This window comes from Loxodonta africana, chromosome 26, assembly GCF_030014295.1.
Source record: "Loxodonta africana isolate mLoxAfr1 chromosome 26, mLoxAfr1.hap2, whole genome shotgun sequence".
Lineage (NCBI taxonomy): Eukaryota > Metazoa > Chordata > Mammalia > Proboscidea > Elephantidae > Loxodonta > Loxodonta africana.
The window spans coordinates 45,753,591-45,769,813 of record NC_087367.1 but is presented as its reverse complement, the minus strand read 5'-3'; the positions used below and the strand labels follow the sequence as shown (position 1 = coordinate 45,769,813).

At 48.5% G+C, this 16,223-nt stretch overlaps 1 protein-coding gene across 1 annotated transcript in view; it reads right to left on the bottom strand.

Moving 5' to 3' along the window:
• RAB6B (RAB6B, member RAS oncogene family) overlaps positions 1-16,223 on the bottom strand; it is a 72,409-nt gene that overhangs the window by 4,573 nt on the left and 51,613 nt on the right. The window contains exons 3-7 of the mRNA XM_064277295.1: positions 6,499-6,552; positions 6,187-6,292; positions 5,237-5,348; positions 3,551-3,644; positions 1,862-1,928 (exon numbers count right to left, since the gene is read on the bottom strand). Of these exons, the coding sequence (XP_064133365.1) occupies positions 1,862-1,928; positions 3,551-3,644; positions 5,237-5,348; positions 6,187-6,292; positions 6,499-6,552 (433 nt within the window). The remainder of the gene's footprint in view (positions 1-1,861; positions 1,929-3,550; positions 3,645-5,236; positions 5,349-6,186; positions 6,293-6,498; positions 6,553-16,223) is intronic.

The following is a 16,223-nucleotide window of genomic DNA, read 5'->3' as shown; positions in this document are numbered from 1 at the left end:
CGGGGGACCCTAAAGCTGGAAGGGACGCTGGCCACATCTCCCTCCATGGTTCGCTTACAATCTGCCTTGTGCTTTTTTTCCTGAAGAGTCCAAAGGTTCCCCACAGCTGGGGGACACCAGGCACACCAGGATGGTTATAACACGGTAGCTGTCAACCTGGACCCTGAGCCGAGTCTGACCTGACTGTGGGCCCAGCACAGAGCCCTCCTCCGTGAGCCTCTGGGAGAATGCAAGGGAAGGAGTTACCACTCAGACCAGTCTGCGAAGCTGGTAGGAGGGGCAGCAGGCTGCCTGCCTCATTTTCTTCACTTGCAGATACCACAGAGAACCCCTACTCCTTGCCCCTCTGCTCTCTCTGGGTCTCCCTCCTATCCTGCCTCCAGCTGGCTACTGTATGCTCCTGGCATCTCAAAGGAGCCCCATGTGATGCATGACACTGTGGTGTGGCAGAACATAGCTCTCTGAAGGGCTGAGCAGAGCTCTGCTACTGAGAGCTGTGGGGTGCCCCTGACAAGCCTCTGAGCCTCAGTTTCCTTACCTGTGATTGGAGGCTTCATGGCTACCCAAACTGGAGATACTCTAAAGGGATGTGCAGGGCATGGGACTGCCAGCAGTGCCTTTTCCTTGGCAATGCTGTCTGACCCAGCGGGGGTCTCAAGTCTGCTCTAAGAGCTTTGCACGGAAGGCCAAAGAGGGCCCAGCTTCCCTTGCAGTCTCGTCACTCAGTGTCTGGGTCCCTGCCCCACCCGAGCCCCAGAACCAGGTACCTCAGGTGGGTAAGTGGAAGCACAGCCATGAAGTTGTCTCCTCCTAATATCAAGCTATCCAAGTTTCTTTTGTTTCATCCGTCATCAGCCTGACGCTGCCCTTCGATGGGCCCCATGGTCCTTCTCTGGTCAGTCACAGGTGTCTACCCTTGGAGGCCAATGGGGATGAGGGGCAGGACGCTGGGAAACTTCGTGGGGACATTTCTGAGGGACACAGGCCAGGAAATGAGTATCCAGGGTTTAGGGGCACCTGACTGCCTCCTCTTCTGGCGGTCTAGTGCAAGGAGGCCAGTCCACCTACAACGTCCTCACCCACCAAAACAGTTTTCCTGTGATCCTCTCAGATGCCTTTGGAGAGACACAATGTCCCAGAATGGAACAGGGCTGCACATGCAGGGAGCAAATCCTAACTCCATAACGTACATGCTGCGTGACATCGGGCAAATCAGACAACCTCTCTGAACCTCAATTTCAGCCACTGGGTGTTGCCTTAGGTTTGGGCTGGATGATGTGAGTGGTGTGCAGACCCTGTTCCACAAAACACTGGAGAGGTGCAGGGGCTGTGCAGGGGTGCCTGCAAGGAGCCAGCGGGGCCTGGAAGCAGGCACGTGTTGGGAGCTGTCTTTTGTAGCCAGTTGAATGAAACATGCTGAAACCATGTACTCCACGTATAGAAACCTCACTTGCAGTGGAGATTCTACTTGTATTCATGACATACAAATCGATGTTCATTGTAAAGATGGGCAGAGAGTTACTATTTATCACTTCCTGCCCCCCACCATCCTCCATACACGGCCCTTTGGTACCCCACGTGGTTTTGAAAGTAGAAGTATCGATGGACAGAACTGTCACAGATGGGTAGAGTCAGACAGGGGCTTAAAGACCATGGAGTTCAGCTTCGTCTCGGAAGGAATGAGCCCTGGGGCCTCAGAGAGGAAAGGACTGCGCCACACCGCCCCCACCAGTCCAGGAAAGGCTGGGCTGGAGACCCAGCGAGTGCCCATCCACTTCAATAAAAAGCTAAGTGGATAAATACACAGATAATTGGCTTCTCCAGTATATCATTTCACTCACTTGTCAAAAGAAAAGGATACTCCCTTCTTTGCTTTTCTCCTGGACATTCTCCATTCCAGGCAGAGCTGACGCCACACGTCGGAAGAGCTGATGAGAGCGGGAGACACCACGTGAACCCCAGCCCCTCCTTCTCCTCCCAGCCTGTCCCGTGCCTCTTCTGGGCCCCCATCCCCTCTGCACTGCCTCCCCACCATCTCACCTCTTCTCATCCTGAACAGGGGGCTTTCCCTTCCTGTCTGCCTGCTGACTGTGTGCCCCTAGGGCAGGGCTGTACCAGCTTCTCTCTCCCCTCAGCACCCCTGCGTCTCTCACACTATTAAGACCTCAGTAGATATTTGTGGACACCACATCCTTAGGGACAGCTTCAGCCTTACACTGAAAGAACTGGGAAAGCAGTGGACGTGGTCAGAGCATGCCAGTGGCAGTCCAGCTGCAGGGGAACACTTTGCCCTGGGAGCTCTGGGGACCAATATAGGGGTACCCTGGGACTGCCCCTGGCTGCTGCCCTTCCGCCCTCTCTCTCTTCCTGCTCTTCTGTGTCCCTCCTTCCCCATGCCACCTAGTACTGCCCCTCCCCCCATGGGGTAAGCCATCACTGCATCCAGAAGGTCAAGGTCATGGCTATACTGCTGCATGGCAGGCTGTCCAGTATTCCCAGGCTCTGCAGAGAGTGGCAGGGTCCAGTGAAGCCACGCTCTTCACTGAGCTTACCCCCAATCACCCACAGGGTCGCTATGAATCAGAACTGAATCAACAGCACCGAACAACATAACATTACATTACAAAGTGATAAGAAATTATCTGTGAGTTCTTCTGGTGATAAAGTCACGGGTGCTGCTAATAGCACTGAGGCTTGCTGCCTATATTCATCACTGAAGGAAATGCGAAAGATCAGTTCGAGGTTCCCTTAAACCTGTTGCTATTCAGTCGATTCCGACTCATAGCGACCCTATAGGACAGAGTAGAACTGCCTCATAGGGTCTCCAAGGAGCACCTGTTGGATTCGAACTGCTGATCTTTTGGTTAGCAGCCGAACTCCTAACCACTACGCCACCAGAGTTTCCAGTTAGAGATTGGTGAAGATAAAGGTGGTGTTTTTTCCAGCCCAAGTCTGCTGAACTGCTGAATTGTATCCATGGGCTACCTGAGCTGTGTGGGCCCAGGTTAAGCACCGCTGCCCCAAGGCTCAGCTCTAACTCCACCTCCTCTGTGGCTTGTCTGACTGCGCTGATCCACGAGACCTCGCCCTCCTGTGAGCTCCAACCATACCACAAGGCCACTTTCTTCTCTAAGCCCGCCTCACCCTCCGCAGCCCAGAACACTTGCCAATGACAAGGCACGAGTCCCTCAAAATACTGACAGAATTGAATTTCCAAAACATGGTAAGATGCCAGGGAGACCTCGGTTCTCGCTGCCACATGCAGGTTGGTGGCTGGACACTCTGACTGGACTCCACAGGGCCACTTCACTGGTGGCTGCACACGGCGGCTAATGGCTGACATTTGCCAGGTGGCCCCTCTGAGGGCCTGTGCAGCTTCCCTCTCTTATGCTTTACCAGCTCTGGAGGTCAGCTTGTCCCCCCAATAGGTGGCTTTATGGTTGCTCTGATTGGCTGCTCCCAACTGAACTGCCAGTCCCTCGGGGTAACCATGCCCAGAACCCTTGCATGGGCTTCCACCGTCAAGCTTGGCCAGGACCAGTGTCCTCACCTGCTTCACGTTGTAGCCGGTCTTTGCACTGGTCTCAATGAACATGACGCTCAGTTCTTTGGCGCGCTGCTCCCCTTCCTCAATGGTGATCTGCCTGGAGATGAGAGGCAGAGGGGAGAAACAGTTCAGCAGAGGGGAAGCCCCTGGTAGAGGTGGAGGGAGGAACCTGAGGTGAGGAAGGGGCCTGTTCAGCAGGGCAGAGGGAGAAGACCAGGTCCCCGAGTCAGCCCTGAGGACAGGGCTGTGATATCCGGGGTCCCCCTCGAGTCTCCAAGCATAGTCTCTCCAGGACAAAGAGGGTACAGTAGGACACCAGACCCTTTCCCTATTCTTTCTTTAGTACCTGCCCAGCTTAGGAGCAGGTCCTGGGGCAGGCTTGGGGTGGGGGCCGTGCCATACCTGCCTTGCCCAATTGTCAACAATGCAAGAGTCTATGATGGTAAAGTTCTCATGGTGACCCCATGTGACAGAGGAGAACTGCTCCATGGGGTTTTCTAGGCTGTAATCTTTACAGGAGCAGATCGCCAGGTTTTTCTCCCATGGAGCCACTGGGTGAGTTCCAATCGCCAACCTTTTGGTCAGCAGCCAAGCACTTAACTGTTGCACTAGCAGGGCACATGGGGTCGCTGAGTCAACAATAGGCTCGATGGTGCCTAACAACAACAACGTGTTTACAAGGAGCTTCGAGCCACACACCACCTTTCTGGGGTGGCGTTATTAGTCTTCTTTGCCAAATGAGAAAACAATTTAAAAGTGGCTCCCCCAAGATCACAAAGTTACTTAGGGAAGGAGCTGGGATTTGGGCCGAGCTTTCCTTACTTCAAGGAGGGGCTCTAGAAAAGCAGGATGCAATTCAGATTACCCTGAAATGGTCAGGGTGCATTTCCGGAAGCCCAAACTGCTTTGCTGGAGTCTGACCTGTTGCTGTATCTGCCTAAGTCAGGGTCACAAGAGATGAGTGGACCAACCAACCAGCTGCCATTGAGTCAATTCTGACTCTTGTGATCCCACGTGTGTCAGAGCACAACTGTGCTCCAGGGTTTTCAAGGCCGTGACCTTTCAGAAGCAGATTGCCAGGCCTTCCTTCTCAGGGGCCTCTGGGTGGATTTGAACTGCCAACCGTTGTTTAATAGCCAAATCTTAACCATCTGCGCCACCTGGGGACAGATGTATGTAAATGGCATGAAAACCAGTTCTCTGCACAGGAGGGCAGGGATGCAACGGCCATTACAGAGAAAGCTTCACATCCAGACACAGGAACAAACCAGGGAGAACGGGCCGTGGAGGCACGTTCACGCTGTACAGAAATTCTGCATGGTCACACCTGAGGACCGGGATATTCACCCGCCATACACACTAGTGCATGCGTGGCACAGAGGCAGAGGCATGAGGCCAACGCAGAGGCCAGCTGGAGCCTGAGGGACTGCTGTGTCTGGGGCTGTGCACCGCTGGGCTGGGCAGAGTCCCATACAGCCCAGTACACAGGAACACCCTGCCCCTGGCTCTGCCTGGTGGTAAAAGATGGGAGCTTTAGACATGAGACACTGTGGGTGGAGGCTCCCCTAGGTGTTCTCGAAGGCCCCAGTGTACCAAGGGGCTTTCCCCACAGGCATGGGGACAGATCAGAAGCACAGACTCACCACCCACACCTCCCAGCCCCCTGCACCTCTGCGCCTTCGCGCCTACCTCTTGTCAGCCAGGTCGGTCTTGTTGCCCACCAGCATGATGATGACATCACTGCCCCTCTCTGTCCTGACATCATCAATCCACTTAGAGGTCTGTTGGAAGGAGTTGAGATCTGGAGATGGAAAGCAGAGATAAAACTGGGAGTGAGAGCCAAGCTGGGGAGGATGGAGAGGGAGACCATGAGGGAGGGGTGGAAGCAAGTCTGCACAGACCAGCTGGGCCTGGGACCCTCCAGAGGGAAGCCCATGTGTGTCTGTAGAGCTGCCACAAAGGAGCTGGGCCCTGCCCTGGGCCCTGGGAGAGCCCCTAGCACTGCTGAGCCACCCTTTGCGGGAGAGGGGTTACTCCACCCAGAAGATCACTGTGCTGTGACTTGCTGCACGGACTAGTGACTTCAGGGCCCACGTGACAGACAGGCCTGACTTTGGGGGCACAGAGCAGAGAGGAATGGGTGCATTGGAGGAGGCTGAGTGGTGCAGGTGGATAGAGGAGGGCCAGGGAAGCCCCCAGAGAAGGAGGGACACTACACGGCAGCCTCCCTGCCAAGGCCCCTGTGAAGTCCGGCTCAGGCTGCTGGGGAAAGGCTAAGGGGTTTCTGAAGAGAATCCTCAGGCTCTCCAAGTGAGAGGAGAGAGGAAAGGAGGCCCCAGGGCCAGAGTCAGGGGAGCCAAGAGCAGATAAAAAACCAGGAGAGGCAAGGCCATTTCTGGGCAGCCCTCTTCTCAGTCAGAAGCCATGACAGGCCTTGCAGAGAGGAGCAGTCATAGAGCACCCAGGAAATGCCTTCTACAGCAACAGAGGGCACTGCTTCAACACATGCATGCACAGAACGCCAGCTGTGCACACGCGTACACACACACGCGCGTGCACGGGCTGCAGCCTGGTTGCTATTTCGCCCAGGTCCTGAAGCCCCCGTGAGCACCCTCTCTGGGCACCCAGTATGCACTCACTTGTGATGTCATACACCACCACGGCCACTGTGGAGTCCCGGATGTAGCTGGGGATCAGGCTGCGGAACCGCTCCTGGCCTGCTGTGTCCCAGAGCTGCAGCCTCACCTGTGGCAGGGAGAACCGGGAAGAGGGCAGAGGGGTCAGTGTGGGGCAGCCAGGTCCCTGTGGTGGGGGTCGGGGTGGCCCAGGCTCTACAATCTTGACACTGGCAGCGCCAGCGCCCCAGGTGGGCACAGCTGAGCGTCCCAGGTGATAAACCCAAAGGACTTGCCCCCCCCACCCAGTTCTAAAGATCTAAAGGTGGCACTCACTGTACGATCCTCCAGGTACATGGTTTTTGACAAAAAGTCAATCCCAATGGTTGCCTGTTAGAGAAAAGCACAGAAAGGTCAAAGTTTAAAGGTCTCAGACAAAGTGGCAAAAGTTCAGTAACCCCAGGTATCGGCATAACCAGCAAAAGGGACGGCCATGCTAGTTGTCCCTGTGCACCCTCCCAGTGAACCCTTTTCATCCCTCTCAGAGGAGGGGATTTAAACTACAGGTGGGGTGGGTTTTTGCCTCTTGTTGGGGTGGGGTGATGGTACACTTTGAGGAGAGGAGCCATGCTTCAGGGATGGGGTAAGAGCGTGGTGAGGTTTCTGCAGGAACAACGTCACTGGAATGTGCACCTCCTGGCCTCCCTTCAGGTGGGAGCCTCGAGGAAGCAGGAGCCACTGAGGCCCCCCTGCCTGAGCCTGCCATCTCCCCCTGCCTTCCTCCCCTGACAGCCTTCCCCGTATGCTCTCAGAGCCTCTCCCTCAGCCCTGGGATACAACCTACTCAGGCCTGGTTTCACTACTGCCCCAGGGTGGGAGCAGAGAGCTTGCTGCTGCATGGGGGCAGGGAACAGGGGATTCCTCTCTGCTGCGAGCATTCGAAGACCACCTAGAGCAGTCTTGCTGGGAAACCCCACCCACCACCCACTGGCTCTTTTTTCCCCAAATCCACATGTTGGGAGCCAAATGTCACTACCATCTCTGCACCGTGCATGCCTATGCCTGTGTCCTGGCCCCAGGGAGAGGCAGCTGGGGAGGGTGCAGTCAGCCTTTGAATCAGATGGCCAGGAAATACCACTCACTTGCTATGTGACCTCGGGCAGGTCACCCAACCCCTCTGAACGTTAACTGCACCCAGTGTCTGTGAATAGGAGCTCAGCTACTGTCAGTGTGAAATGGGGCTATCACTGCTACACAATTAGTAACAATGAAGAATCAGACACGGACGAATATTCAGGACACCCACGTGATCAGGATCCTAGCAGCCATTAAAAATCATGTTCTTGAAAAATATTTAAGGATTTGGGGAAGTGATCATTGAGTGAGAAAAGCAGTTTGCAAAACATCAAGTTTAGTGTTGTGTGATCCCAATGTGATTAACTGAAAACATGTGTGTTTGTTTTCTTAGACACGGAACTAAAAGGAATACACTGAAGCGTTGATAGTGCCAGCATCTTAACATGTGACAATAAGTGATTTTTTCTTTTTTGCTTTCTTCATTATAAATTTCTTACGTTTCTATAATAAACATTTAATAGTTCTAGAATTTAAAAAAATGTATTTTGAAACAAAAAAATAAAGTTTAAAAATAAACTTAGTTGTATGGAAAATTGTGCAGTGATTTCTCGGCATAAAAACACAGCCAAGGGAAGCCCAAGGTAATAGAAAAACCCAAGCTTCAGGACCCCCAGGCTGACTGCAGGCATGAGTACATGTGTATGCATGTGGGCATGTGTGTTTACATATTCACACTCCCAACTCATCGAACAGAAGATTTGAAGTGGCTGAATCCTCCTGGAAGCTTGCTTTAAGGCAAAGATATGGAGCGTAAAGGAACCACAGAATTTTAGAGCATGGGTGCTAGATAAACACTTTAAACACAATCCAATCCAAATCCCTTCCTTTGGAGATGAAAGAACAGACCAGGGAAGTTAAAGGTTATTCTTCATGTGACTCTGCCAACCAGCGGAAGAGCTGGGAGGATCTAAAACCTTAACCGCACTTAGGCTTTTCCTACCCCAGCTTTGCACACTCTTCCTGCACATGTAGCCCCTGGGGAACAAGTCTGTAACTGAACAGTGGCTTGTTGAGGACTTTGTTTCTCAACAGTCACACACATCTACTCATCGGTACATATCAGAGAACTAGGGTTGTGGAGAAGGCGCGAAAGAGGTGGAAATCTCTCAACTCATCAGTGCTCAATGGGCTTCACAGGGAGTGCCAAGTTTCTTCTGTAGAGCGAGTCTTGACTAAGAATCAGGTGCGTGTGTTCAGAATTAGTAGCAGGGACTTCCAGCTGCTCCCATATAGGTAATCTCCCTTTTTATACTAATAAGACTCTGGGTATGTAAATGGACTCATGGCTACCCCAAATAAAGACTATATTTCTCAGCTTCTCTTGCAACTGGGTATCTAAGTTCTGGTCAGTGGAATGTGATAGTGATGCATGCATCTTGGACAGGTCCTTCATGGGTGGGGCTGTGCCCACAGGTGCCCCTTTTCCCCTTCCTACTGCTTGGAATGCAGACCTGGTGGTGGTGAGTCATACTGGTCCATACAGATGAGCATGACAGAGTAGTGATGACACATCAACAAGACAGAGGAAGCCTGAGTCCTCGACACTGCGGAGTCACCTCAGCACCCTTGGACTGCTTACACCCAGACTATATTGTTTAGGCCACTGTTATCTTGGTTTTTTTTTTTTAAACACAGCCAAACTATATACTAACTAAAAGAGCAAAGAACCATGAAGATATGTGTCCCTCAAAAGTGGGCACCATTTATGGTGATAATGATGTTATTGATGATAACTGTAACAGTGACAACACCATGTCATCTCATGTGTGTGTTAAGGCATTCTGCTTCCCATGAGGTCAGAGAAGTCACCAGGTGACATGACTAGGAACTGTGCCACCTGGATTAACTCTGGCAAAGCTCAACCCAGTGGCCTGCATAATCATAAACATCATTTACTGGACACTCGCTCTTACTATACCTCATAAGAGCTTGACCAAAATAGGCGGTAATGAGAAAACAAAGGCCAAAAGAAGCCAACTTTCTATCTCTCCAGCTTTCTAACACCTTTATTCTCACTTCCACGCTTCTCCTACTGTAGAGAAACCTGTGGTTCCCGAACCGTCCACTCTTTCCTATCTGTTCTGGCCTCATTTCCCACCCAGCCAGGCCACAGAGCCACTGCAGACCTTTCCACAGCTATAAAACTCAGTATCATCAGTCAGAACAAGGCCAGGGGCCCACTGCAGATCAGACCATCAATTACTCATATGCAAGTTCAAGTTGAGACTGAAGAAAATTAGAACAAGCCCACGAGAGCCAAAGTACAACCTTGAGTATATTCCACCTGAATTTAGAGACCACCTCAAGAATAGATTTGACGCATTGAAAAATATGGAATGACATCAAGGATATCATACATAAAGAAAGGAAGACGTCATTAAAAAGGCAGGACAGGAAAAAAAAAAAAAGACCTAAATAGATGTCAGAAGAGACTCTGAAACTTGTTTCTTAAATGTCGAGTAGCTAAAGCAAAAGTAAGAAATGATAAAGTAAAAGAGATGAACAGAAGATTTCAAAGGGTGGTTCAAGAAGACAAAGTAAAGTATTATGATGACATGTGCAAAGACCTGGGGATAGAAAACCATAAGGGAAGAACACGCTAAGCATTTCTCAAGTTGAAAGAGCTGAAGAAAAAATTCAAGCCTCAAGTTGCAATACTGAAGGATTCTATGGGGAAAATATTAACGACACAGGAAGCATCGAAAGAAGATAGAAGGAATACACAGAGTCACTATACCAAAAAGAACTGATGTTCAACAATTTCAGGAGGTAACACATGATAAGGAACTGATAGTACTGAAGCAAGGCGTCTAAGCTGCACTGAAGGCACTGGCGAAAAACAAGACTCCGGGAATTGACGGAATATCAGTTGTGATGTTTCAACAAACAGATGCAGCACTCAAAGTGCTCACTTGTCTATGTCAAGAAATTTGGAAGATGGATGCCAATTCCCAAGAAAGGTGATCCAACCAAATGTGGAAATTTTCGGACAATATCATTAATATTACATGCAAGCAAAATTTTCCTGAAGATCACTCAAAAGCGGTTGTAGCAGTATATTGACAGGGAACTGCCAGAAATTCAAGCCGCATTCAGAAGGGGATGTGAAACCAGGGATATCATAGCTGATGCCAGCTGGATCCTGGCTGAAAGCAGAGAATACCAGAAAGATGTTTACCTGTGTTTTATTGACTATACAAAGGCATTCAGCTGTGTGTATCATAACAAATTATGAATAACGTTGTGGAGAACAGGAGTTCCGGAACACTTAATTGTGCTCATGAAGAATCTGTACATGGATCAAGAGCCAGCTGTTCAAACAAAAGAAGTGGAACTGAAAGATTTAAAGTCAGGAAAGGTGTGCATTGGGGTTGTATCTTTTCACCATACCTATTCAATCTGTACGTTGAGCAAATAATCAGAGAAGCTGGAATATATGAAGAATGTGGCATCAGGATTGGAGGAAGACTCATTAACAACCTGCATTACAACCTTGCTTGATGAAAGTGAAGAAGACTTGAAGCACTTACTGATGAAGATCAAAGACCACAGCCTTCAGTATGGATTATACCTCAGCATAAAGAAAACAAAAATCCTCACAACTGGACCAATAAGCAACATCACGATAAATGGAGAAAAGACTGAGGTTGTTAAGGATTTCATCTTACTTGGATCCACAATCAGCATTCATGGAAGCAGCAGTCAAGAAATTGGAAGACGCACTGCATTGGGCAAATCTGTTACAAAAGACCTCTTTAAAGTGTTGAAAAGCAAAGATGTCACCTTAAGGACTAAGGTGCATCTAACCCAAGCCGTAGTGTTTTTAATCATTTCACATGCACGCAAAAGCTGGACAATGAATAAGGAAGACCGAAGAAGAACTGACGCCTCTGAATGGTGGTGCTGGAGAAGAATACTGAATATACCATGGACTGCCTAAAGAACGAACAAATCTGTACTGGCGGAAGTACAACCAGAATGCTCCTTGGAAGCAAGGATGGTAAGACTACATCTCACATACTTCAGACACGTTATCAAGAGCGATTAGTCCCTGGAGAAGGACATCATGCTCGGTAAAGTAGAGGGTCAGCGAAAGAGAGGAAGACCCTCGACGAGATGGATTGACACAGTGGCTGCAACAATGGGCTCAAGCATGGCAACAAACAATTGTGAGGATGGCATAGGACCAGGCAGCATTTAATTCTGTTGTGCATAGGGTTGCTACGAGTCAAAACTGACGATGGCACCTAACAACAACAGCTTGTCCCTCATTGCCTCCTACTCCCATCTACCTCAACGATGGTTCATAACATTCTCCCCTCTGTTTTGTCCCCTACTCTATCCCTAGCACTTCTCACTCTCAGTTACTGTTGTTGTTAGTTGCTGTTGCGTTAACAGAGAGCCCATGGGTGCAGAGTAGAACTGCTCCATAGGGTTTTCAAGGCACTGACTTTTTTGAAGCAGATCACCAGGCTGCTTACAAGTTGCCTCTGGGTAGTAAAAAATTAAATCTTACTTTACATCATTAGTCATAAACCATCTCAATATGCTGCTTTTACCCTCCAATAAAACAGAGAAAATATTGACGTTATCAAGGATTTCATTTTATCTGGATCCACAATCAACACCCATGAAAGCAGCAGTCAAGGAATCAAACGACACACTGCATTGGGTGAATCTGCTACAAAAGACCTCTTCAAAGTATTGAAAAGCAAGGATGTCACTTTGAGGACTAAGGTGCGCCTGACCCAAGTCATGGTATTTTCAATCAGCTCATATGCATGCAAAAACTGGACAGTGAATAAGGAAGACTGAAGAATTAACTCCTTTGAATTATGGTGTCAGCAAAGAATATTGAATACACCATGGACTGCCAGAAGAATGACCAGATCTGTCTTGGAAGAAGTACAGCCAGCAGCTCCTTAGAAAGGAGGATGGTGTCCCTAGAGAAGGACATCATGCTTGGAAAAGTGAAAGGTTACTGAAAAAGAGGAAGACCCTTAACAAGATAGACTGACATAGTGGCTGCAACACTGGGCTCGAGGATAGCAACAATTGTGAGGATGGCACAGGACCGGACAGTGTTTTGTTCTGTTGTATTATGTAGGGGTGCTGTGAGTTGGAAATGACCTGACAGCACTCAACAATAACACCATCTAATAAATGTAACAAAAACCACAATGATAACTACAGTAACAATGATTAAACACCTGAGTATCTATTATACGCCAGCCTCTACGCTAAGTGTTTACATCATTATTTAACTTAATCCTGATAATGAACCTGTGCTATGAGTTAAGCTCTTTAGTATTCTTATGTCACAGCTATGAAGACTGAGTATAAGAGTACGTTACTTGCCCCGAGGCAACGGGGCAGAGCCAGGATTCAAAGGATATTTGCAAAGTTGTCTACATGTGTCCAGCCTTACCGTCCCTGCCACCCCCCTCCCCGCCACCGACCCCGGTTCTGACTATTTACTCCTTCTCTTGTTCAAAGTAAGCCTCTCCTTGGAGGTCCTCTTGGCCCTGCTCTTCTCCTCGCTCAGATGATGCTCTCAGTCATCTCCTTTCTCTTCTATATCTTCAACTTTCATTCTCTACTTCTTCTTTCCTTTCATCCAAGAAACTGTCTCTAGATTCTCACAATCTTAAAAAAAAAAAAAAAAAAAATCCTTCCCTGGCAAATAAGTTGCTCTCTAGCTGTCAATCTGTCACATCTTCTCAATGGGTATGCTTCTTGGGAAAGGACCCCAAACTCACTGTACCCACTTTCTTTCCTCCTATCCATTGCTTAACTAGGGCCATTTGGTTTCCATTCCTTTGCCCGTTGAAGCTGCTCATGCTATGGTCACTGTTTTAGTTATCTAGTGCTGTTATAAGAGAACTACCACAAGTAGGTAGCTTTAACATAAATTAATTTTCTCACAGTTTAGGAGGCCAGATGTCTCAATTCTGGGTGCCAGCTCTAGGGGAAAGCTTTCTCTCTCTGGTGGCTCTGGAAGAAGGTCCTTGTCTCTTTTGCTTCTGCTTCCTGGTTCCTTGGAAATCTCCATATGTCTTGGCATCTGTCTTACCCCATTCTCTCTTCTGCTCGCTTGTTTAATCTTTATCTCAAAAGGGATTGACTCAAGATACACTCTACACTAATCCTGCCTCATTAACATAACCTAATCCATTCCAAAATGGGATCATAACCACAAACATAAGGGTTAGGATTTACAACACATATTTTTGGGGGACATAATTCCTATCAGTCACCAATAGCCATTTCATCTCCAAATCCTATGGATACTCTATAGGCCAGACTCTACTTGATGCTATTTTTGATGCATTTGACCCTATTGACCATTTTCTCTTCCTTGACAATCTTTGCTCTGTTGGTTTTTGTAACACTACTTGTTTCTGGCTTTCCCTGCCTCTCTAACTACTGTTCCTTATTGGTCTCTTGTAGGATCCTCTTCCATTCTCTGTCCCTAAAATGTTGGTGTTCTCTGTTTTGTTTTCAAGGGGACCTCATCTACTCATCTATAGATATGCTGATGGATCCCCAATCTATACACTAACCATTACCTGTCTTGAGCCTCAGATATCCATATATCCAACTGTTGACTTGACATCTTCCTCTAATAGTCCTCTGGACATCTCATTAAACACAGGGTATACCCAACATAGCCTATTATCTCCCTCCAAACCTGCTTCTCCTGTTTTCCCTATCTCAATGAATGGCCTCTCCACCATCTTAGATGCTCAAGTCTCTGGAAGCCTGGGAGACCTCCTAAATCCTTTTCTCCACTTGCTCTCTCATCTACTCTCTCATATCAAATGAATACTGAAGCGATTACTTTGCTTCCTAAGTGTTTTCGATTATTCTCTCTATCCCCACCACCACTGCCCTAGTTCAGATCTTGAACCCCTTTTGCCTGAATAACCTCAAGAGCTTCCTGACTGGTTTCTCTGCCCTCTGGTCTTCCCCTTCTAATTAATCTGTCACGCAGCAGCCAGGGTTATCTTTCTAAAATGGAAATCTGACCCAATCACTCCCTACTGCCCCAAGGAAAAAGTCCAAACACTTCAGCTTGACTTACAAAGCTGTTCAGGGCTTTCCCTTTGCCTCCTGTGGTGCCAGTTCCCCCTTGCCCAGCCTGAACTTGACACTCTAGTAACACTACTCTTGCTGGGACTTCCCATATACAGCAGCCATCTCGTGTTTCCCTCCCCAGAATGCTCTCCCATGTGGCTAATACCGATTGTTCAGAGTTCAAGACCCAGCTCCTCTGCAAACTGTCTTCTGAACACTCAAGTGGGCCCTCATTTAAGAGATTCTTTATTGAATTGGAATGATCCCATTCTGGTTAGTCTTTCTTATTGGCCAGTGATTCTCAACATGTAGCCTGTGAACCACTTGCATCAAATCACACAGGAAGCTTTTAAATATGCAGATTCCTGAGTCCCACTTAGACTGAATCACAATCTCTGAGGTGTTAGCCTGGGAATCTGAATTCCAGACAAACCCTCAGATAATTCATTTGTGCAGTAAAGTTTGCAAACAACTGTCTAGATTCTGGGCTGGAGTCAAGAGAAGGTGTGGCATTCAGGGGGAATGCCAGATCCCCTGCATGGGGTGAAGAGACAGAGGGAGATGCCTCTTTCATGTGGAAGGTGCTATTCACAGATGAAGAAACCGAGGCCCACTCAGGAGCAAGGTCACACAAGTGGTAGTAGCAGGGCCAGGATTTGAACCTAGGTCTCTCTAATTGCAAAGCCCCTGCTCTGAACTATCCAGCTTGACTCCTTCTGCTTCCTGAAAATTCCTTAATTTCTGAAGCTGTCAACTGTCCTCTGAGACTGTTAATGGGTTTACGTAGGGAGAGGGGTCACATCCTGTCTGGCTCCATATTGTCAGAATCTTATGGTCATTAGCTATAACAGATCAGCAGAGCCCTCTTAAGAGGAAGTTCATTTGCATTTTAACAGGAAAAAAAAAAAAAAAAGCACAGCTCTCTAAAGCCAGAAGAGATCAAAAAAAAACTTTTAAGCTGGCTTTGGCTGGGCCTCGGCTACCAGCTGAAACTTCTAGCTACTTGACATCTATTTTTCCAGACACAAGGCACAGAGCAGCTGGCCCCACAATACTGCCAGCTGGAGCCTATCTCTCCCAGGAAGGCCAGATCTGCAGTGAGAAGGTGGTCGTTAGTCTTCCCTGGGCAGCTCCTTTCTGACAAACAGTGCAAGCAATTAACACTCATCCACTTACTCATTCTTGAGTGCCTACTGTGTGCTAAACACAGAGCAGAACAAACCATGCCCTCTCCTCATAAGGAGCTTGCAACCTTATGGACAAAATACCTTATGGAGCCAAGATACGCATACAGAACTGTGGTTCCTGACAGATGAAAAAAACTACTACAGTTAGAGGAGCCCTGGGGGTGCAGGGGAGAAAGACCTTGCTTTTGACTTATTTCTTGAGGAAAAGTGGGGAAGCTATGTATGGCCTTAAATAAATACTAACTTTCCAGTCAGTGAAGGGAGGGGAATAGCGGAGGATGGAAGGGGTGGGGAGAAACATCCCAGATGAAGGGAATGGGGGAGTTTTGCTTCTGGTAATGGCAGAGCTCATATCAGAATAAACATCTTGTGGGTTACTATTATAAACAAAACAAAACACCCATTGCCACTGAGTCGATTCTGACTCATAGAGACCCTATAGAACAGAGCAGAACTGCCCCATAGGGTCTTCAAGGCTGTAATCTTCATGGAAGCAGAATGTCACAGCCTTCTCCCACGGAGTGGCCAGTGGATTAGAACCGCCAACCTTTCAGTTAGCAGCCGAGTGCTTAACCATGGTCCTACGGGGACTCCTCTACTATTATAAATAGTATAATTTAAATAGTGTAAATAAAACAAATATAACAACTATCTGAAGGG